Source organism: Cheilinus undulatus, linkage group 1, assembly GCF_018320785.1.
Source record: "Cheilinus undulatus linkage group 1, ASM1832078v1, whole genome shotgun sequence".
Classification (NCBI taxonomy): Eukaryota; Metazoa; Chordata; class Actinopteri; order Labriformes; family Labridae; genus Cheilinus; species Cheilinus undulatus.
In genome coordinates, this window is record NC_054865.1 from 8,844,998 (window position 1) to 8,867,215 (window position 22,218).

Below are 22,218 nucleotides of genomic sequence, written 5' to 3' on the forward strand. Positions count from 1 at the left end.
GGTTATGCCTCATGTGTGCACTACAAAACAATACTGCTTTTAAACTGGTGATGATGGTGTTGCAAAAACCCAATCCATGGCAGAAATATTACCAGTGATGGTACTTATACCAGTTTACTAGTTTCAAGTTTGGCATAAGTTTCTGTAGATGTCTAAATGCTAAGTGAAGATTTAGGGTTGCATCATGAATATTGTACCATTAATTAGGGCTGAACGGGAAATCACTGCCTGTGAGTGAAACAGTCTCTGTCAGTGTTTGCATGTGTCACCCTCAAAGCGAAGCTCAAAGCATGCAAGTTCACATCCTGCCTGCTGTGTTTACTGTGGGTGAATGTGTGCAGTGGATTCTCATAAGCTTACACACTCTTTGTCTACCCCCCCTCCTCCCCCACCTCTCCCCCTGTTTTTTACCCTCACCACACACACCCATCCTCCTCTGTGCTCGTCTCTTCCTTCACTTGTCTTATCTTGTGTTTTGTAACTTGTGTGCTCGCCCTCTTTCTCTCCTGCGGGGTGTTTATGTACTTACCTGGATTTCTTTTCATCTCTTGGTCTCTTTAACGCTTTTAACTGTGACTGTCACATCACATTATGGGGTTTTCTCTAACTGGATGAACCAAAAAACTTTCTGTGAACTACTTCAAAACTTTATCCCATTGCACAACTAATCATATAAACCATCCAATGCATCCTCACGTCAATCATCTCTAATGACCAACATCCTATTCCTGACAAAATCTGGTCCTAAAACCTTCCCTAAAATTGCATTCTTTCTCCCAAAAACCTGTCCTTACTCCACATTTGCAACCATCACCCTCATCCTCCTCTCACCCCTCCATTACCCCCTCCTCCTTTGCACTTTTGCCTTTCCTTCACCCCTCCCCTCCTGCAGCAGCGTCAACAGCGCCCACAGTAGCGCCTCCCGCTCCTCAGGGGGAGGCGGTAGTGTTGGTTTTGGTGGTGGTGGTGGTGGGGGCTCTCAGCCCCACTCACCCACCTCATCCTCCTCCTCCGTTCGCTACCGCAGCAGCCTGCCGCACCAGAATCTGCCACCGGGGGGCATCGCTGCCCACCGCCTCAGCAGCGTCTCCTCCCACGATTCAGGCTTTGTGTCGCAGGATGCAAATATCTACTCCAAGCCGCCCTCACCCATGCCCTCAGACATCACTAGCCAGGTATGAATACAGATTAACTAATAAATCCTCTGGCATTACGTCCCATTCTTGTGTTAATTTAAGCTTGTAGCATGATGCTCAAACAGACATATGGACTCATGATGAAATAAGGAAATGCTTTTTCTTCTTCTCTGTTTCCCTGCCATAGAAATCCTCCAGCTCAGCATCATCAGAGGCCTCAGAAACGTGCCAGTCAGTCAGTGAATGCAGCTCTCCCACCACTGTAAGTACCTGGCAATATGGAGTCTATGTCAAGTCTTTCAAAGTTGAACTAGAAGGCAATAAATAAACTTGAGCATCATATCATATGAGGTATTTTGTTACAAGTAAAGCTTAACATTTCTTATCTCATAGCAGAGACCACGAATGTCATTAAAATCTCATAGCAGTGAAGCTTTTACTTCAGCATTACATCTTTGAACAAGAGTTCTCAAACTTTACAGACTATGAAAGTATTTGCCCCCTTTAATGTCTTACCCTTTTATTGATTTTATAAATCAGCTGTAGTCGATATAATCTGTCTTATCTGAAAAGAAAAAAAAAAACCTCTTTAATGTCAAAGTGAAAACAGACTTCGTACTTCGTAGATTACAACGTAATCTAAATTAAGCAGAAATATGTACGGTAAGGACTGTATGAATAATAACCCTCTTTAAAGTGACTGACCTAATTCAACAGAGTCTCATGATTAGTGAAACTGTGATCAGCTGAGTGCAATGAATGTGTCTCAAGTGATTGCAGTATAAAGACACCTGTGTCTGGAAGGTCCAGTCACTCGCTTGTCAGTATTCCTGGCTACCATTGCACCACGAAGACAAAAGAACACCCCAAGCAACTCAGAGAAAATGTTATGGAGAAATGTAAGTCATATATTAAACAGCCCACATAGTCCCATAGATAAGTTAAATCCATCATCAAAAATGGAAGGAATATGGCACATGTGCCAAACAGCCTAGATCAGGTCATCCTCACAAGTGAGTGAGCAAGAAGGAGGCAAACGAGAGAAGCCAACAAGACACCTATGACTACCCTGATGCTGTTGCAAGCCTCAGCAGCTGAGATGGGAGAGACTCTGCATTAAACAACTGTTGTCTTACCAATCAAAGCTTAATGTGAGAGTGGAAATAAGAAAGCCACTGCTGAAAAAAACTCAAATCAAATTTGAACCAGAGTTCACCAAAAAGCATGCAGGGGATTCCAAAATGGTGCTTTTAGACCATCAAACAAGAGGCTATGTTTGGCAGACAACAAACACTGCATCTCACCATGAACACACTGGCAGCATCATGCTGTGGGGATGCTTCTTGACACCTGGCCCTAGACTGCTTGTAACGGTAAAGGGTAAAATACAGGTGGACAATCTAATTCAGTCTGCAAGAGAACTATGGCTTGGGAGATGATTGATTCTAGAGCATGACAACGAAGCATACAGCGAAAGCTACACAGAAATGGTTTAAAGACAACAAGTTGAATGTTCCTGAGTGGCCGAGTCAAAGCCCAGACCTCAATCCAATAGAGAATTTGCAGCTGGACTTGATCTGATCTCTGTGCAACCTGACAGAGCTTAACCAGAGAAGGGTGAATATTTATGCAGTTGCTTATTTTACAATACATATCTGTATTTGATTGACATTACCTTTTAGAAATCTGTTTACACTTTGTCATTAAAGAGTTCTTTTTTTGTTGTTGTTGTTAAGAAGCCAAATTATATTGACCATGATTGATTTATGAAATTAGTAAGAGGGTAGAACATTCAAGGGAGTAAATACTTTTTAAAGACAATTTACAAGTGTACTTGGGCACAGAATGTTTCTAATGTGAAAGCAGAGCAGCTTGGGAAAGGGGAGGGTAGAGCAATCAAGTCTGAACCATCAAATAGTAAATGAGTTTCCAAGTTGCTGCTTGATAATAGTAACTAGAGACACCAGGAAGTGTACCTCCTTTAGCTTGGTTTCTTATATTAATGTATACTTTATATAGTGTGGCTATGGCAGAATGAAAGGAAAACATTTAAGTTCATGTAAACTAGCCATCATTATTATGTGAGTATTTTGCTATGACTCCCTGAAGACAACAGCTTCGATAGTTGAAATGGGAAGCATGTCATCAACAACATACCTGCTGTCAGTTTGTTCAGTCCCAGCTTACAGATCATGGAGCTGATAGTTATTTTTATCTGGTCTACTGACGTGAGCTACACCAGAGTCCCCAGTGTTTGCAGTGCCGAGCTGACTCTTAATCATGACTCTTCCCCAGTTTTTGTAGTTGCACATTGCACATGCTTCTTCTATTATTCATGTTTTCGGCAGCTCTCTCTCACAGTTTGCAGTCATTGACTTCCTTGCACATCTGTTTGCAGAGAGAAATTACATTTGCAATGATACTCGTGAGACAATGTAAATATTCATGTTGGATTTTAAACAGCGTTTATCATCAACAACAGCTTGCATATAAGACTGCCTTCTTCTTCAGGTGATGAATACCCTTTAAAGCTAGCAGACAGCAATAAGTGTGTGATTTATCATCAATTTGAGAGACTTACATTATCTAAAGAGACTGCATGCCCTGCATACAATGAAGTAACAGACTTCTTGATTATAACTTCCATGCCAACCATACGGCTAATGCAAAACAATCAGACAGAGTTCTGCAGCTTTAGTACGTCAGAACTGTTGGTTTATGTCTGGTTATCTTTTTTATTTAAGTTCATCAAAGTTTGAAAGTCTGACATCAGAAAGGCAAAGTTGAGACACTAGCAAACTAACTTCAGTTTTAAGAAAACAACAACTACAGTCCCAGTCAGCAGACTTTGGTGGCGGAAAGGCCTCTGAAAGACTGTGTCCACAGTCATCACTTTTTTAGCTGGCAGCGTCAACAACCATGGTTTCAGAGCAAGTCTAATTAGCATTTTTGGCTGCGAGGTTATATTATTAATTCCCACTCTCCTTTGTATGATGCATAAGGTCATCCTTAAATGGTCCATTGCTCTAAATATTTCCCTTTATACCATCACTAAGAAAATAAGATAGTTGTGAAGAGTAATCCTGTCCTGGAATTAGCAGCAGCTGTAAACCTGTATTTATGAAAAAATAAGTTTACCCAGTGCTTCCTAGGCATTCTGAACTTCCAAAGCCGATATCAGAAATCCTGTTTCTTGATTTGGATTAGTCAGTGACAGAGAAGTGACACCCATGCATGCAGCTGTATTCCAGAAGTTTGTATTTTTCCAAAGTTAAGTGCTGTGGATCCAGAGACAACATACAAACTGATGCCAATAGTGTTTTTGTGCTCAGGAGTGCTGATATCACTAAATACATTGGTTTAGTATTAAAAATAAGCGGTGCTAATGCAAAGAAAAGTAGACAGTGGACAAAAGCTCTATGTTACAGAGAGCAGTGTATCCACTAGTCTTGTTCCTGGTTTCATTTCTGCAGCCATTTAAAAACTTTTTGGGACAAGAAGCTGGAAAATCTGATCTAAATGCCTCTTTCTTTAGAAGAAAACGTAAAATTATATATTCCAATGTTCACTTATTCCTGCAGGCTCAAAACAGAATAAATGCAACTCCATCTGACATCAACACACAGAATCCACACTTGCACTTTTAAACTCTCATTTTCACAGACCAGTTCTTCACACTCTGTTTGCTGTTTTATCAAATGCATGGGTAAATTTATGTTTATCTGATGAATCGAGAGGGGTCTGGCTGTCGACCGCCGCTCTCAGATCCCTCCTCCTGCAGACCACTACTGTGAGACATCACCTCTGTCAGGGAGAAATTTATGTAATTTTGTAGGTATTTTCAGTTCCAGAGAGCTTTTTTTCCCTTTCTCATATTAACTTTTTGCAATTAGTTCTTGCAGGTCAGATTAGTATCTTTCAGTATAAAAGTCTTCAAATTTGTGCTTAATATAAGTTTTTCTGTTGTTCAGGCTGTCCCTAACCCACCCTACTGTTACCTAGAGGTGGGAATCTTTAGGCACCTCACGATTTGATTCAATTACAATTCATAGGGCTACGATTCGATTCATTATAGACTACTGATGCATTTTGATGCAATTTCTGTTGTTCTCACTGTGTCAAACATAATAAAACATTACATTTGTGTTTAGAAATAAAGAGATAAATTAGATTTCCACTATCCTCTAATGACAGATGTGTGTAAACTGGACATTTACAGTTGCAGTGAACCAAAGGTAGCAGCATCCTTTCCTTGTAACATAACTGAAATTACAAACATAAAAAAATGTCCTTTTTCACAGATAAACAACTGGTAACTTAAATCTTGCTGTTACGCTCTGCAAGTCAGGGTTCCACATTTTTGTCCCTGCAAATCCACAGTATTAAATATTTAAATTATTATCAATTATCGATTATTGGACATTTATAAATCGAGTCAGACTCTTACACCTCCACATCACGATGCATCTAAGAATCAATTTTTTTCTCCCACCTCTACTGCTACCCTAATCCTAACCAGGGCTCAACTGTTGCAGACCTCTGCAATGAGGTGACCTCATCCAGGGGCTGAAACTGACATACTTATCTTTGTTGGGGTTTTCATCAGTTTGCATGTTAGTTGGTGTTTTATTTTTAATTTTATCCCCCTACCCCCAACTCCAACCTTAAGGGTTCAGGTGCATAACCCTAACCTTCTTTGGGTTTTCCTCAGTTTGTTGTGTGTTACATTAAAAATTGTCCCCCTCGGTAAATTGTATATTTTTATTCATAAAATTCTGCTGTTCTTAAAAAAAATCGCCACCTACCACAACCTTTGACAGCAAGTAAAATACACATCATTCAGTATGTCATTCTTGTTCTGGCTTGGGAAATGTACTTCACTTCCCACCTCACAGTCGAGGTCACCGCATTGTAGAGATCTGCAACAGATGAGCCCAAAACACCTCTCTGTAGTGGTCTGCAGCAGTGTTAATTTGGCAACTAAAACTATTCGTCAACAGCCTTTTTTTCCCATGATAAAAATTAGACTAAGAAGAAAAAAAAAAGATCTTTGATGACTAAAACTGACAACAAGTAAGTTTAGTTGTTGTCAACATGACTAAAACTAGATTAAAAGTTAAAGTAGTTTTTGTCGGACATTCTAAATCCATGATATTTCTCTACTGGTGGTAAATCTGTCAAAAAACAATGCAGCTGTATCTCTTTTGTCACTCAGCTGCAGAAAGCAGGGACCCCAGGTTTGGAAGAGTGCATAGAACACACTTCCATGATTTAGTACCAGATTTAGGCAAGAAAATAAATGCTTGGACTAAAGTAAAGTCTAAAATGTGAGGATTTTTTATGGACTAAACTAGACTGAAATGTTTTTGAGTTTTTGTTGACTAAAACTAGACTAAAACTAAAAGACATTTTGTCTAAAGACTAAGACTAAAATTAAAAATAGCTGCCAAAATTCACACTGGTCTGCAGCCAGATCTTCTTGGCAGAGTCAGGTGTCTGAGAGCCGTGGTCTGGAGTTAGACTGTCTAAGATAAACCTGGAATGAGGAAAATGACGTCAAGACTGAGATCCTCTTTTTTTGTAAATGCAAGATGAGTTAAATGTGCAATGTTTCATTACAAAAAAAGAGAAAAGCACTTCTCTAAGACTCTTAGTAAGTGAGGGGCAGTGAAAATTCAGGGTGACGGAAAAAATAGAAAATAAATAATCGAATAACAGCAAATTAAAGATATGTGGAATATAAAGGAAGTTGTTTGAAGAAAATCTAACAACGCTTAGGGATGTACTCAGACCTACATCTGAGTTTGTTAGCTCAATGCTAAGACATAATAAAAAAAGCCATTAACAGGCTAAACTAGGCTATAAATAGGGTTAGTTAAAAAAATATTTATATATCATATTACTAAATTCTCCTGCATTCAAACTACATGGTCCATTCCTGATTAGAGACAAGTGTAAAAAAAAAAAAAAAAAAACATACCTCTGGTTGCTGCGTGCTGCAGTGAAGCAGAGTTAGTTCCCTACAGCAGCAGCTGTCAAATCAGATTTATCTTAATTGTAAATTCAAGCTTGGGGCTTCTTTGACTCGTCTCATGACATTGCTAACACAAACACATGAAGCAGCAGTGAAATGTTCGTCTTTCTAGGCATCTCTGGCTTAGCTCTTAGAGTGCTTACGTGTAGTAGACTCATTTGATGCTCCTCTAGCAGTCACTAATTTAGACTTTAAAACTTTTTAACAGTCAGATCTGCTCCTGCTCCTCTCTGTCACCCTGTGAACTTGTTGTGTGTGTTTTAGTTGTGATAATAACTCTGTTGCTTTGTCTCTCTTGTGTTTGGCCCGGGGGCCCCTCTCTCCACAGTTGGCTCTTGCTCCTCTGTTTCTCTCTCTTGCTGTGAATCTCTGTTGTTTTCCTCCTCTGATGACCTGACTGTGTCTCTCATCCTGCAGTTTGGCACGTCCTTCGCTACCTTCCGCCCCGCTCTCTCTCACTCTGGCTCCACCAGGCCTCTCTCTGTCATTCTTCCTGTTCCTGCGTCCCCACCCTATAACCGCCCCCCTGGATCCAGCTCCTCCTCTCCCACATCAAAGGTTCCTATCTGGAAGGTTTGTTCTCCATCTGCTGCCATTTCTTCGGTTGCACCTTTGTCTGCTGTTTCCGTTAACACATAAGCTTCATTTTCTTATGATTTTATAACCACACTTTACTCATTCATCACCACATTGCTTTGCTTCCTTTGGACGATCATTCCCACTTGCTGTGTGTGCATGCATTTTTATTTTTCGGCCTCCCCTGTGTCTTTCACTGGTTTTCCAATCTGCTGTCTGGAGATTGGCCAAAACTAAGCAGGGTGTGAAGAGCTAACCATCAGACTCATCAACAGAAACACAATCAAACAATCAAAAAGGCGCCTGCCCACTGACACCCACGCATTCACAGACTTCCACGCACACAAAAACCTAAGGCCCCCTCTCTCTGCACTCAGATGAAGGGCTTCAAACTGCTGGATAGCGGACGAGTCCCATGTGCTAATGCTTTCTACTACCTTTTATTTACTAATGTGCCTCACCTCCTCAGGATTGGTCCAAAGCAGGTCAGTATGAGCAGCCAGCGGCGGCAGCAGCAGCGGTTCAGAGGAGAAAGGAGCCTATGGACAGATTGAGAGAGAGCGAAGGGTCACCAAGCGCACAGGGATACGCCGTTGCATCATCATCGTCGTCGCACCCCGAGGACCCGCAGAGATCCAGGATGACTCCGGCTAACATTGCCGCCAAGGTAACGCTGGATGATCCTGACTAGACCTTGGTTCTCAACTGGTTACGGACCCAAAAGTGGGTTGCAAAGCCATTTTCAGTAGATTTAGGAAACAAATATGTAGCAAATAGCCTGAAATGCTTTTATTTTGAAGGATTTGTCTCAGATTTTTTTTTTCTGTGACACCTGTTGTCAATCCACTACAACAGCTTTTTAATACCTTAATATTTTATGCTATGTTAAAGTACTCTATATGGACAAAAGTATTTGTCCACACTGGTTAATTACTGAATTTAGGTGTTTTAATCAGACCCATTGCCACAGGTGTTTAATATCAAGCACCTAGCCACACAGTCTCCATTTGAAAACATTTCTGACATAAAATAGGTCTTTCTGAAGAGTTCAGGGCATCCAACTATGGTATTGTGATGGATGCCCCCTTTGCAATAGGATGGTTTGTGAAATTTCATTCCTGCTGCATATTCCACAGTCAACTGTAAGTGATATTATTAGAAAGTGGAAGCATTTAGGAACAACAGCAACTCAGCCATGAAGCAGGAGACCATGTAAAATCAAAGAGCTGCAGCAGGAGCTGCATGGAATGGGCTGAGCAGCTGCATGCAAGCCTCAAATCACTAAGTCCAATGCAAAGTGTCAGATGGAGTGGTGTAAAGCACACCAACACTGGACTGTGGAGAGTGGAAAGTCACGTTCTCTGTTTGGCAGTCGAATGGGTGAGTCTGGGTTTCGTGGATGCTGGGAAAACGTTACCTGCCTGACTGCACTGTAGCAAAAGGTGAAGTTTGGTGGAGCAGGGGTAATGGTATTGGGCTGCTTTTCAGAGTTTGGGCTAAGCCTCCTATCTCCAGTGAAGGCAATCTTAATGCTTCAACATACCAAGACATTTTGTTTAATGCTAGACTCACAACTTTGTGGCAACCGTTTTGGGAATGCCCTTTTTAATTCCAATATGACTGTTCCCCAGAGCACAAAGTGAGCTCTATAAAGACATGGTTTGATGAGTTTTGTATTGAAGAACTTGACTGGCCTGCACAGGAAAGGAGAGTCCTTCTTGTCCAACATCACTGCCTGACCTCATAAATGCTCTCCAGAATGAATGGGCACAAATTCCCACAGAAACACTCCAAAATCTTGTGGAAAGCCTTCCAAGAAGAGTAGCTGTTATAGCTGCAACAGGGGGTTCAACTCTATATTTAGGTTAATGTATTTATAAACAATGTCATTACCGTCCCTGCTGATGAATTGGTCAGGCATTGAAATAATGAGGTCCATATGGTATATTTTTATAACGCAGTGAGGAAAGAAGTTAAAAATGTTGATTTTTTTTCAGTTTGGCTTTAAGAATTAAAATCCAAGGTTTTGATCAGCAGGGTTCATGTGTTAATTAAAAACATTTTTTCTATGTTAACACTCAACAGCAACATTTTACCAGCATTACAGGCTTTAAGCCCTGTGGGCCACCCTTTTGCTCCACCTTTGGCAAAAACAAATAAAAAATTGTCAAAATTATAGGCAATTTGAATCGATTTGCCCAAAATATATCGCAAGGCTCCTTTTTCAACCAGTAGAGTTCTGCCTGCTTTTTTAAAGCAAAAGTGTAAGTGTGCCTTAGATTTAGGGCTTTTTGGGGAGTCATGCATGGACCTTGCTGTTTGGGCCAAGGGTCATCCCCGGGGACTTTTTGGATAATATAAATTCTATTTGAGGCTGTTTAATTTACTCTTGGCCAATTATTTACATTTAAGATGTTATTCTTAATCACTGAAAGTAAGTCTAGAGCTATACCTTGATGCAGACCTTTACCTTGAGGCCCCTTGGTGCACAAAGACTCAGGTAATTGCATACCTTTGCCTACGAAATGATGGTCAAACCACCTTTGTTAATATTTCTGTTGATTCTAATTCAATTTTGAAGCAGGTTCCTGCAGTAACATCTTTCTAAAATAGTGTCTCTCTCTCTGTTGTGTTCTCTCTGTCTCTGTCCTCAGCATGGAGACGAAGTTTCTCCTGCTGCCACTGACCTGGCCATGGTGCTGACCAGAGGACTCAGTATGGAGCAGCAGAAGAGCAACAGAGACTCACTGCAGTACTCGAGCGGCTACAGCACAGAGACCACTACCCCGTCCTGCTCCGAGGACACAATCCCCTCACAAGGTGAACAAACTTAAAACTTTATGACTACTGCAGCTTTTAGTCTCACTCATTAAGAAGAGAATGCATTTATCATACTCCTAAAGCCAAATTCATCTTACTTTCATTGTCAGAGTTGTGAATGCTTGGAGTACTGATATTTACAAGCACTGCAGAGCTTCGACTTTCAGCAGGAACCTTGTTTTTAAGAGTGAAGTGCCACTACATCAAACAATGTGTTTCATCCATTTAATCATTCAAGCTGAAGGCGCTGCAGTCACAGCTGTACCTGACAGTTTTCCTGACAGAAGCTGAGAGACGAACATATGAGGACTAAAATTGAATTTTATTGTCTGCGTCATAGCTCAAACTGTCACTATATGTATATATTTATTAAAATAATAATGCTATTACAAGTTATCACGTTTTTGAGGTGACATTCTGACATTTTTTATTTGGAACAGTTTGTCTAAAAATTAATCTTTGAACAACTCGATTAATCTCGGTATCCAGTATACAAACACCATATACATTCTGAAAGACTAAAATATAGGGAAGAATTGAAAATCAATGCTTGGATTTTAGTGGTATCCTCATTCAAGGGATAAAGGATCAGACTGTTAAATGTTGAAGGCCTTATGGCTGTTTTAGACTGGGTGAGTTATTTCTGTGTAATTGCTGTGTCATCAGTTGCCTTTCATTTTGGTGTGCATGAGAACAAGTCAGGGCTTTCAGACTGCTTGTGTGAGTAACATGTCTCAGGCATCAAGAATCACGAGAATAGAGGGCTCGTCTAATTTTAACATGAGTTGGGTACATCTTTTAAGAGATTGGTATATCCTTATCAGAAGTTCATAGACGATTTCATACATCCATTGATATCATATAGTCTGTATTTCAGAAGGAACCTTTTAAAAAAGTTTCTGAGGTCGATTTGACTGACATTCTGTCTGTCACGTTCATTATAGGCCAGTTATTATTGCTTAGTATCACTGGAGCCAGTTGGTGAATCAAACTCGTGCAAAAGCTGGTTGGGAGATGAGCAAAAACATTTTTCCCAGATAAAAAACTTTCAGTGAGGTTCTTTGCTCTTCTTTTAACCTCCTGAGACCTGAACTTTTATTTGGAATGCATTTTTAGTTTCACTCTCTTATTTGGGGTAAGTAAGACCAGATAAGTTAAAACATCAGCCTTGTACTAAACAGGCATGTCATGGAAATTTTTCATATCAATTCCACACAAATTCCCTAAAAATTCAAAAACGTTACCCATATTTTTGGGAAGATTCTTAAACATATTTAAAGTATCCCACAAAAAGCACCCCAAAATTTCCCCCAAAGCCCCCAAAATGCTAATCATTACAACAAAAAATTTCCAACAAAAAATTCCTGAAAACTTTAAAGCAAAGTCCCCAACCTACAATTAACAACTGGACAGATGTGACAACGGAGATTTACAAGATGGAAAAGATTACTTTTTCAGTCAGTTTAAAACTGGAATAATTTAAATTGCATTGGGCAAAGTGGGTGCAATATGGTAGGCCTCTGAGACCTGATTTTGTGAACATTACACAGTGAGGGAGCGTAGGTTTCAGCAATTTTTCAGTGATTATGTCTTTTTTCTCCTCCTATCAATACACAATTGTTGTCATTTGCAAATTGGAAGAAGAAAACTGCCACTTGTTTGATTGGACTGTTATTATTATTTATTCCTTTTTCTTCTCATTATTATTACTTATTTTCTTTTTTTCTGCTGTTATCACTTTCTCTCTGGATGTAAATAGTTCCCTTTTCTTGGCTCCTATGAGTAGCCAAAAAAAAAAAAAAAAAAAAAAAAGTCCAGAAAATGCATGTCAACAAAGGCCTGGAATTTGGAGTTATGTACACAAAGATCTGCTGGAATGATTGATTATGCATAATCTTGTGAAAATGTACCATTCCACTTTCTTACATATAAATGTAAGGACTGTATTACAAAACAAAACAAAACAAAACAAAACAAAACAAAACAAACAAACAAAAAAAACCTGCAAAGTCCCCAAATATCAAAGCAAAATCACTAAAATTTAATTGCAAATTCCCAAAAATATACAGAATATTAGGAAGGTACTTACCTTCCTCAAAAAAATCCTTACAAATTCTCTCAAAAATCTTCCAGGATTTTTTTTTTTTAATTTTAAAGAATTTTCCCTACCAATAGATTCCCAATTTTGTTCCCAAAATTTACAAAGAAATATCCCAAATTTCTATGAAAAGACCCAAAAACTCCCAAAAAATATCCCCTAACAATTTCCCAGATTTCCAATAACAAACAATACATTTCCATAATAAAGGTGAAAAAAAGCCTTCAAAGTTAAGTGTACCCAAAATATCTAAACAGCAAATTCTCCAATTTAAGCAGATTTCTTGAACTTGATGGACATTTGAGACCAATCTCAAAAATCCTACCATCAAGAATTATTACTGTCATAGGAAAGACAAAAATGTAATGTCCTCATGAAGAAGCATAAAGAAATGTTGTCCAGTTCTGATTTAAAAAAATCACAGGCAGCTTGCACCAGCTTGCAGTACAACTACACAGCAACAATAGCTACTGTTTTATTTTCCTCAAATGATGCTGGTTGGTCTGTCCATTCTCAGACCTAGCACAAACGTGTCAGATTAAAGCTTTGCATGATGGATCTGCCTGACGACAGACAGGAAATCTGGCAGATCCATCAGTTTTGCAAGGATAGACAGCCTCACCTCTCAGAATGTTTAAATATGGATTTGTCCCAGCTTGGTTATACAATGGATCAAGTCAATTGAGGGACATTTATTAAGGGGAAAATTATGAAGAAAGGGGGCAGTGACTGCATAGACACTGCTATTACACACCTAATCTTAAACCGAAATTAAATTTTCTTCCTCTTAGTATATGGTTTTCTATTTTTTGTGTGTGTGATCAACTAGTCCAGTCTCAGAACCCACCAATATCTTTGATGACAAACGGGGAGCCAAATTTAAAAACATTTCAACAATGCATGTTTATGAAAATGTTGCACTTAAGATCCTGGATGGAACAGAATTTATGACAGGAACAAGAGACAGGACAAATCTGTCATGATTTTAACCCCCATTTAAACCAATTTTCCAGAGATCTTGAGGGATTACTTCATTAGCATGGAAAAAAGCAGCTTTTTTTTTGAAGAAAAGGAGATAAATGAGCTGTAATATTATTTAAACATTTAAATGTACCAATTATCACAATAAAACAGAGTAAAATAACTGGTATGGTTGCATGTTCTTCGTAGACTTTTGCACGTTGTTCTTTTGACTTTTTTTTTTTCAGACACACATTCCCACTGAAAACTGCACCGCGACCCACTTTTGGGTCATGACCCACCAGTTGAAAACCAGTGCTCTAGAATATCACAGACAGTTTATCATAATGAAGTTAAACTGATGGCAGCATTCATTATCAGAAGAAGCAAAAACACAGCTCTTTTCTATGATTTGCTAGTTGAAAAAAAGTCATCTTTGAGTGCAATGCCTTGATAAGATCCTGTTAGCTATCCTGTCCATGCTGTTCCTCAGTGTTGACGATCATCCATCTTTAAATAACCCTCTCTTCTCACCCTCCCTCACCAGGCTCAGATTATGACTGCTACTCAGTGAACGGCGACGCTGAAGGTCCTGATGGACAGACAGACTTCGACAAGTCCTCCACCATCCCTCGCCACTCCAACATCGCTCAGAACTACAGACGTATGATCCAGACCAAGAGGCCTGCCAGCACCGCCGGGCTGCCCAGTGGGGTCCTGGGTCCTGGGGGTCATGTGATCCCTGGACAGCCAGGCGCAACTGGTGGAGGAGGAGCAGGAACTCCAGGCACCGCCACCATCCGCAGAACCCCGTCTACTAAACCTGGTGTGAGGCGCACTCTATCTAACGCGGGACCCATCCCAATCCGACCACCCATCGTGCCTGTAAAGACCCCCACTGTCCCCGGAGACTCACACTCACCTGGTGCAGGTGGAAGTGGGTATGCAGGTGGAGGGCATGTGGGTGGCGTGCCTGTGCGTGTGGGCAGTGAGGAGTGCGTGTTCTTTGCCGGAGTGGACGATGCACAGGGAGCGCTTGATTATGTAAAGGCGTCACCTAAGCGCCTCAGCCTGCCTAATACCGCCTGGGGGTCCGGGGCGGCGTTGGAGGTCTACGCCCAGCAGCACGGGGGTCTAGTCCTGGGCGCCACCTCAGGGGCCGGATCAGAGGAGGAGCAGATGATCGCCGCCAATCGGCACAGCCTGGTGGAGAAGATCGGTGAGTTGGTAGCCAGCGCACACGCTCTGGGAGAGGGTCAGTTTCCTTTCCCCGCCCTCCCTGATGACCCCGCTCTACAGCCTACCGGCACCGCCGACTCTCAGACAGGGACAGAGGGGGCGGAGGGGTCTGGTGACATGTTGACCACCATCAGGAGAGGAGTCCGCCTTCGCAAGACCGTCTCCAACGACCGGTCGGCCCCGCGTATCTTGTGATTGGAGGAGAAGCAGGAAGAAGATGAAGTTCGTCAGCCAATAGGGAGTCAGGTGTTGGTGTGATGCAACCCAACCGCCTAGTACACAAAAACTTAACCATGTAGGAAGAGCTCTAATATAACAGAAGATGAATGAAAACAAAAACATACACAAAAAATAAGTGTAAAGACATCATTAGAGTAAATGATATATAATAATATAATGATAATAATAACATTAATAATGTTAACCAATGCTGACAAGTTAAAGTTAAATATTGACAGGCTCTTAGACAGCCACTATAACTAGTGTGTGTTGGACGCATGTTTGTCTTCTCTACACCTCCACCCAGGGACGGAAAGACTCGCAGGAAAAACAGATACGATTAAAAAAAGGCAAAGAAAGAGAGAAAGACTGGGTTCTGTTTGCCAACGTATCCCCTTCCCTTTCAACTAACCCAACTGTCAAACGCCAGAGGAAGGACTGAGGCGAGAGAGAAAGGGGTCAGAGTGCCATGTGCCCAGCTGGATTTGAACCCAGGCTGTCTCAGCAGCAACATACTGTACTTATTAGCCCACTGAACTGAAGCTTTGGTATTAGCACGGGGAGCTAACAAGCCAGAGGGCTCCTCTGGTTCACCCTAATGTAAAAGAGTCTTTAAAAAATACTGTTGGCATTGAACCGTGCTAGTGCCCCCTTCCCCTCTCTCTCTCTTTGTGTGTTGTGTGCATGTGAGCGAATATGAAGAAGCAAGTGTGTGATTGGCTGCGTGCGTGCGTGCCTGCGAGGGGGGCGGGTAGAGCTCTGCTGCAGGACAGCTGGTTACCCAATGAGAGCAGGGCTTTTCTCCTGTGTGTCGTGCGTGTATTTTCTTGTTTATATCGTGACGTCATTTACCTTGTTACCACTGTTGGAGAAGAAGTAATCCAGGCGTATAGATATATTCATATATATTTTCTAGAACCAGAGAGAAAATGTTAAATCAGAAATGGAGCAATAAATGTGTTTTATTTTCTTGTTTCCGAGAAGAGCATCAGTGGAGGATCTCTGTGGGTTCCTCCTGTGTCACATTCAGGCAATCATCAGGAATGCTAAAGTACACATCGACTGTGAATCCATGCCGAGCCTAGTGTGGGCGAGTCTCTCTCTGTCTCTCTCCGTCTCTCCCTGGAGAAGGATGTGGAACAAAACTTTAAGCACTTTGATAGGATTTTAGAGTACGTACAGTAGCCACTAGGTGTCGCTGTAGTCATACAGTGTGAGAGGGAGGGTGGAAGTGAGAGTTGCCAAAAGGACTGCGTTCTGGGGAATTTATTTAATTTGTAGAAGAAGAAAGAGAGAAAGGGACTAAGAGGAAGTGATAAACACTGGTGGGATTGGAGTGTTGGATCAAATGAGAGGTGGGATTAGAAAGTAGAGCAAATTATTTATCTAATAATGGATTGGAAGGTTTGCATTGGTATCTGAAGAACTGAGCACATAATGCAAAAAACCCCAAGACACAAGTTTTAAACAGCTGGGTCATTCAAGAAAAGTCAGCAACAGCTCATAAAGTTCACCTATCCAGGTGAGGCGTCTGTCTTCACTCATTAATAAAGGTCAATGTCAGCTGGTGTCCATTCACTGATTTTTAACGGTATAGCCTCAAACATTAGCTTCAGTACTTTGAATCAAAAGACCATAGCTTGTCTTTAATTGTTTCTACTTTATATTAGCCCCTCAAACTCACTGTAACTGTAAAAGAGGATTACGGCCACTGCAAAATCCAACTTTTTTGGTATTCTCTGAAAAAAAATCTGAATTCTGAGGGAAAAATCCTCGTCACTTGCATGGAAATCTAACTTCCATCCATTCATTATTAATGTTGTTTATCCAGTTGAGAGTGGCAGAGGGCTTGAGCAAATCCCAGCTGCCATTGGGTGAGAGACACAGTTCATGCTGGACTGGTCACCGGTCACTGACATATAGAGACAAACAACCAGGCACACTCACACTCACACCTACGGGCAATTTAGAGACACCAGTTGACCTAACGAGCAATTTTTTGCTCTGAGTGAGAAAGCTGAGGTAATGGGCACACATGCACAGAGAGAACATATAAACTCATGGAGTTCTAAAAGTTCTAACTTTTATCTCAGAAATTTGACTTAAATCTCAAATCTACCATGAAAAAAGTAAACTCTAATAGAGAAATTATTGGAAATTCATTTTTTTAATTGATTTTTTCCCTCAATATTCTAACTTTCATTTTTTTTATGTCATAATTTAAGATTTAAAGTCAGAATGTTGACTTTTTTCATCTTTCACTTCAGACTTATAATGAAAGAAATTAATTCTGAGATTGGAAGACATTGGAAGTTTCAGACTTGCATTTTTTTTAAATCTCAGAAATCTGACTTTTTTCATTTGAAAATAATAGATACTTTTTTTTTTATCAGAATTCAGACTTTTTTCCCCATTTTGATGAAAAAAAAATGTATTTCAATCTATTTTTTGTCAGTAGCCTTAATCCTTTTCCATAGAAATTACCACTGAAATATTACACTATTATTCAAACCTATGAGCCTGAGAAATAGAAACTGTTCTCTGCATAGCTTTTAGCACGAAGCATTAGTTTGATTAAATCAAATGTGGGTTAAAGATATTTTAGGAATCATTATTGAGAAAATTAGGGTTCAAAAACTCTCAAACATACAAATTATGTTTGTTGAATAAACACTTAAAAGACAGGAGAATATTCAGGGGTGGAATCCTCTTGGACTGTTTAGTGTTACGAGCTATGCCTGTGTATATGACAAAAACACATCCTACTGTCTTTAACATTAAGCGTATTAAATAAAAAAAGGGGGGTAGAAAGAGGGCTGGTTTTCATGATAGGAAACAGAGGCTCAGTCATCTGGGCTTCCGGCCTTGTTCACTGTGGACGGCACTAAGTGTTGAACCCAGGCCTCTTTGGAATTCTGTTTTTTCATGGTTGGGTTTTGACACAAAAATAATGACTATTTCCATTGCAGTCAGTGGATGTGGGTTGGCTGTCCAGTCCAGTAGCATGCCAGTTGGCATCTTCTAAATGGCAGCCATGTACCTGAGTTTTTTGACGTCCTTTAAGGGTGACAGAAACTGCTTTGCATGCACTTCTAGCTTTGTGCCTTTAAGACTATCAGACACTATAGTGACTTTTCACCACAGCCTAAAGCCAGCTTTTATTCCCTACATGAAAACCAGTCCAAACCAGTTTACAAAACAGAGAATGAAAGAAGCAGAAATGGACCTTTACACTCCTGATGCTAGTGTGAATTTAACACAATAACTTAAGACAGAACATGGAATTATATTATTTAAATTCAATTAATTAAATTGAATTTATTAATTAATTATACCATTATGGAACAGAATTATACACTAAGATAGAATGCTGGTGAAATCAAGCAGTTTCAAAAAATATCTTGGTAACAAGAATAGACATTCTTGATTTCGAGTGTCAAACATTTCGCTGATTTTTGAGAATCAAACCCTTGCTGTTGAAAACTAAAGAATGTCTCAGTTCAGTTCAGTTCAGTTCAGTGCAGATTGAGCTCAGGACCAGCTGTATGAAAGGATTATTTATGGACACAAAGATGTGGGAAGGAACGGTGAGTCCAGTCTGATGTGCTTGGAGAAAGGAGGGTTTAAGTTGACAGAGAGAGGAAAATGCGTGTCAAGCATTTCACTGCCTGTTGGAACAATATTTACTCCATGTGCTGTACTTGTAAATGAGAATCAGGCGCACAGATTTGGTATAAAAGTTTGTTAGAGAACTACATGGACTATTTGTTTTCATGATTTAATTTTTCATTTTGCAGTACTGTTTAATATTTAGTCTTACTTTGAATTAATGTAAAAAGAAGAAAAACTCCAGTTGAAACACAAACTACTAAGCTGTGTAACATATGGATGTAGGATGTGTGGGCTGCGAGTGCGTGTGTCCTCGTCTGGATGTTGACCTGTAGGATAGTGAACTCTTCATCACACGTCTGTACGCTCTCTAGCAGTGACCTGAGCATAGCCAACACGCTCCAACATGCTCTTTATGTTGACTTATTTCTTCATTTCTCTGAAATAGAGTACTGTTTTATCTTGATTTTGGCTATTTGAAGATTTTAATTTTAAGTGATAGAGAGCAGAATGTTTGCATCTTTAAACATTGTCGCTTTCTGCCTGTGCACTTTTCTTTTTTTGTTAAACTGTGCTTCGACAAAGGGATGTTTGATTTCTTTGTCTTTGGGGGTACTTCTGTATGTGTGTGCTGTCACATGTGGATGCCGTGTGTTGTATCAGCTGATTTTGGCGAGGTGAGAGGGTGGAAGGGGAGAGCAGGCGGGCTTGGACACGACATAAACCCAAGTGTATTTGTCTAACCTCATAACACCAAAAGAAAGCCACATACACCTGACAATTCCAGATAAACATCTTTTTTCAAAATATTACGAGTAGAGTGCCGACACTCATGCTGTTACTGGAGCCTTTTGGAGCCAATCTATGGCGGTTGGTATACTGAAAACGCCGTCTCACAATAACTTTAGGTTGAGCAAGAAACATGCAAAGAGGCAGATCTGAGGCCTAAAGCCTCCTGACGAACAATGAGAAACTGCAACTCAAAGTTCTGATATTTCTTAACCAATCAGATTTATTTTACAAAACAATTTAGTTTTGACCTTTTATGGTACAAACATAAGTCAAGTGAAAGAAAAAGGACCTATTTAAAAGAGTTTCCTGGACTCTGTGGTGCATTTTTCTGCATTAGTACCTTTTATTTCCTTGTTAGACATTATATAGCCATATAAGTGCATCTGGTCATTAAGCATATCTTAACCCACACAGGACTGGTTTTACTAGCTTTGATATACTGAAGGTTAGGGATATGATATTTAGATATTTTTGTACGTGACCCTTGGTGGTAGAAGTTTGCCTTAGAACAAATATACAAATACAAATATACTACCACCAAGCTTAATCTAAAGGAGACACTTTACTGTGTTTATGTGAGGTTTAGGGAACAGGTTTGACTATTCTTCTATCAACTGTAGCAATTTCAGTAAAGCTGCAGGAATATCAGAAATTCTAATGCTTCTCTATGGAGGTCTAGGAGCCAGATGTTCAAGTGCATTGTGTAGCTGCAAGAAATGTGATTGGCTCTTGCCGTTGGAGGCTTGAGGTTAATAATAGATAACTTATGCATAAATTTATATTCTTCCTTAAAACAGGGGTTCTCAACCTTTTGAGCCCGCGACCCCCAAAATAAAGGTGTCAGAGACCCCCGCCATGCACGTGCAAGAATAGTTATGTGGAGACAAGGCCGCTTACTGGGGAAAAATGAGGGCCAGCAAAATCATGGTCCATTGTGAAGTTAAGCTGTGATATTTTATATTTAACCTGAACCATAACCACTTGAATTAAAGAAACAAATATCTTTTTAATTCATTTGTGCAGTAAGTAGCCCTCTTAAAAAGGTTAATTCTTTTGTTTAAACCAAATTAAAATACATAAAAACAGCTCAAATTGGTTAATAATGGCAAAAAATGCTGTTACAGGTGGTGAAATTGGAGTTTAAGAGTAGCAGAAATGGGTTAGACGTGCCAAAAATTGGATTAAAGTGACAAGCAAATAATCAAAAATGGCAAAAATGGGTTAAAGTGGCAAAAACTGGCATATGAAGTGGTAACAGGGGATTAAAAAAGTGGCAGAAATGGCGTTAAAGTACCAAAAATAGGTGGAAATATGGTGAAATAGGATAAAAAATTTGATATAAATTGGCAAAAAAAGGGTTGGCTGAGGCAGAAATGGCTTAAACTGGCAAAAATGGACATATTAAATTCTGAAATGTAGTGTAAAAAGTGGTCAAGAAGGGTCAATAGTGGCAATAATGGGTCAGCAGAACCAACAACAGGTAGAGAGTGGAAAGATTTGGTTTAGAAGTGGCAAAACAGGCAGGAAAAAAAGTGGTGGAAATGGTTTAAAACTGACAAAAAATGAGTTTTAAGTGGCAAAAATGTGTTGAAATTGGCAAACTGGTGGGAAAAAAGTGATGACAACAGGCTGAAATCTGGCAAAATTAGTGTAAAGTGGCAACAGTGTAAATTAAAAAATATTCCTAGTTTTTTTAAGGCATCTGGAGACCCCCTCTCAGTGTCTCGTGTCCCCCAATGTTGAGAACCACTGCCTTAAACTATGAAAATTACCCCCCATTCAATGTGTACCCATAAAGACGTGAATGATCCAGACCAAAACTGGTAAACATGTTGATTTTGGCAGTAGAAATCAACACACTGACTTGGAGTGTGTATGTGATTTCTGAGCCACTGCTCAGAACAGATCAGGAACTGATTTTTCTTTTTGCACTTCTACATTGCTTCTTTGCAACATCAAAAGGTTTCCACTTGATTAAAAGCAGGAAATCAGGCCTAAAGTGCTTGTAATTTATGAAATATTTGTCAATACAACAAGCTTGACACAAAATTTTAAAATTACAGAGCACTTTTTGTCATGTATTTCTTGAAATAAGGTGTTTATCAGGATTTTCCAGCTGTGTGTGGCTTGTATTAAGCATATTGAGATGGTTTTGATATGAAATGAGACAAATGCACTTGCTAGGATCTGAGTCTTGTAGTGAAAGTAAAAAACACAATTTCTCATGTGAAGACTTACCTGTTGAGGACACAGTGTTCATGAATATCAGAGCGTCTGCTGAATGTACTGCGAGCTGAAGTGAGCATCAAACTGAACATGTCTGACTTGAAGATTTGCAATGTGAGAACTTTGTTCTGGTACAACTGACTCATGTTTAAACAGAAGGAAAGCAATACAGAGACGATGTCTGTGTACGTACATTTACAATGATGTACCTGTTTGGGTTTGTTAAAGGAAAATACCACTGTTTTTGTCCACTCTAAGGTACCCACAGCCCTGATTTAAAAGCTAATCCACATGCAAATGATTTGATTTGGAGCTCAGAGACCCTTAACTCTGCGTGCAAATAGAGCCAACTCTGCTAGTTTGAATGTGTATGAGCTGAATGTTTATTTCCTCTAGTACAAGCTGAAACTATTTAATTCACTGCCAGCTAAATTCAGAGAGTGCTCTACCATGCAGGACACCATAGATGTTAGAAATGATGGATAGCAACTCAGGACAAGACAAGAACT

General features: G+C 39.9%; 1 protein-coding gene across 5 annotated transcripts in view; it reads left to right on the forward strand.

Annotated features, from left to right (window-relative positions):
• Window positions 1–20,460, forward strand: part of mtss1lb (MTSS I-BAR domain containing 2b) — a 135,333-nt gene extending 114,873 nt beyond the window's left edge. Inside the window, exons 10-15 of one of the 5 annotated variants that reach the window (XM_041791072.1) lie at window positions 893–1,175; window positions 1,324–1,398; window positions 7,588–7,743; window positions 8,216–8,413; window positions 10,401–10,566; window positions 14,172–20,460. In XM_041791072.1, coding sequence (XP_041647006.1) covers window positions 893–1,175; window positions 1,324–1,398; window positions 7,588–7,743; window positions 8,216–8,413; window positions 10,401–10,566; window positions 14,172–15,058 — 1,765 coding nt within the window. In that variant the 3' untranslated portion in view covers window positions 15,059–20,460. The remainder of the gene's footprint in view (window positions 1–892; window positions 1,176–1,323; window positions 1,399–7,587; window positions 7,744–8,215; window positions 8,414–10,400; window positions 10,567–14,171) is intronic. The other 4 variants (XM_041791080.1, XM_041791090.1, XM_041791099.1 and 1 more) reach the window with 4 other exon arrangements.
• The last annotated feature ends 1,758 nt before the right edge of the window (window positions 20,461–22,218 follow it).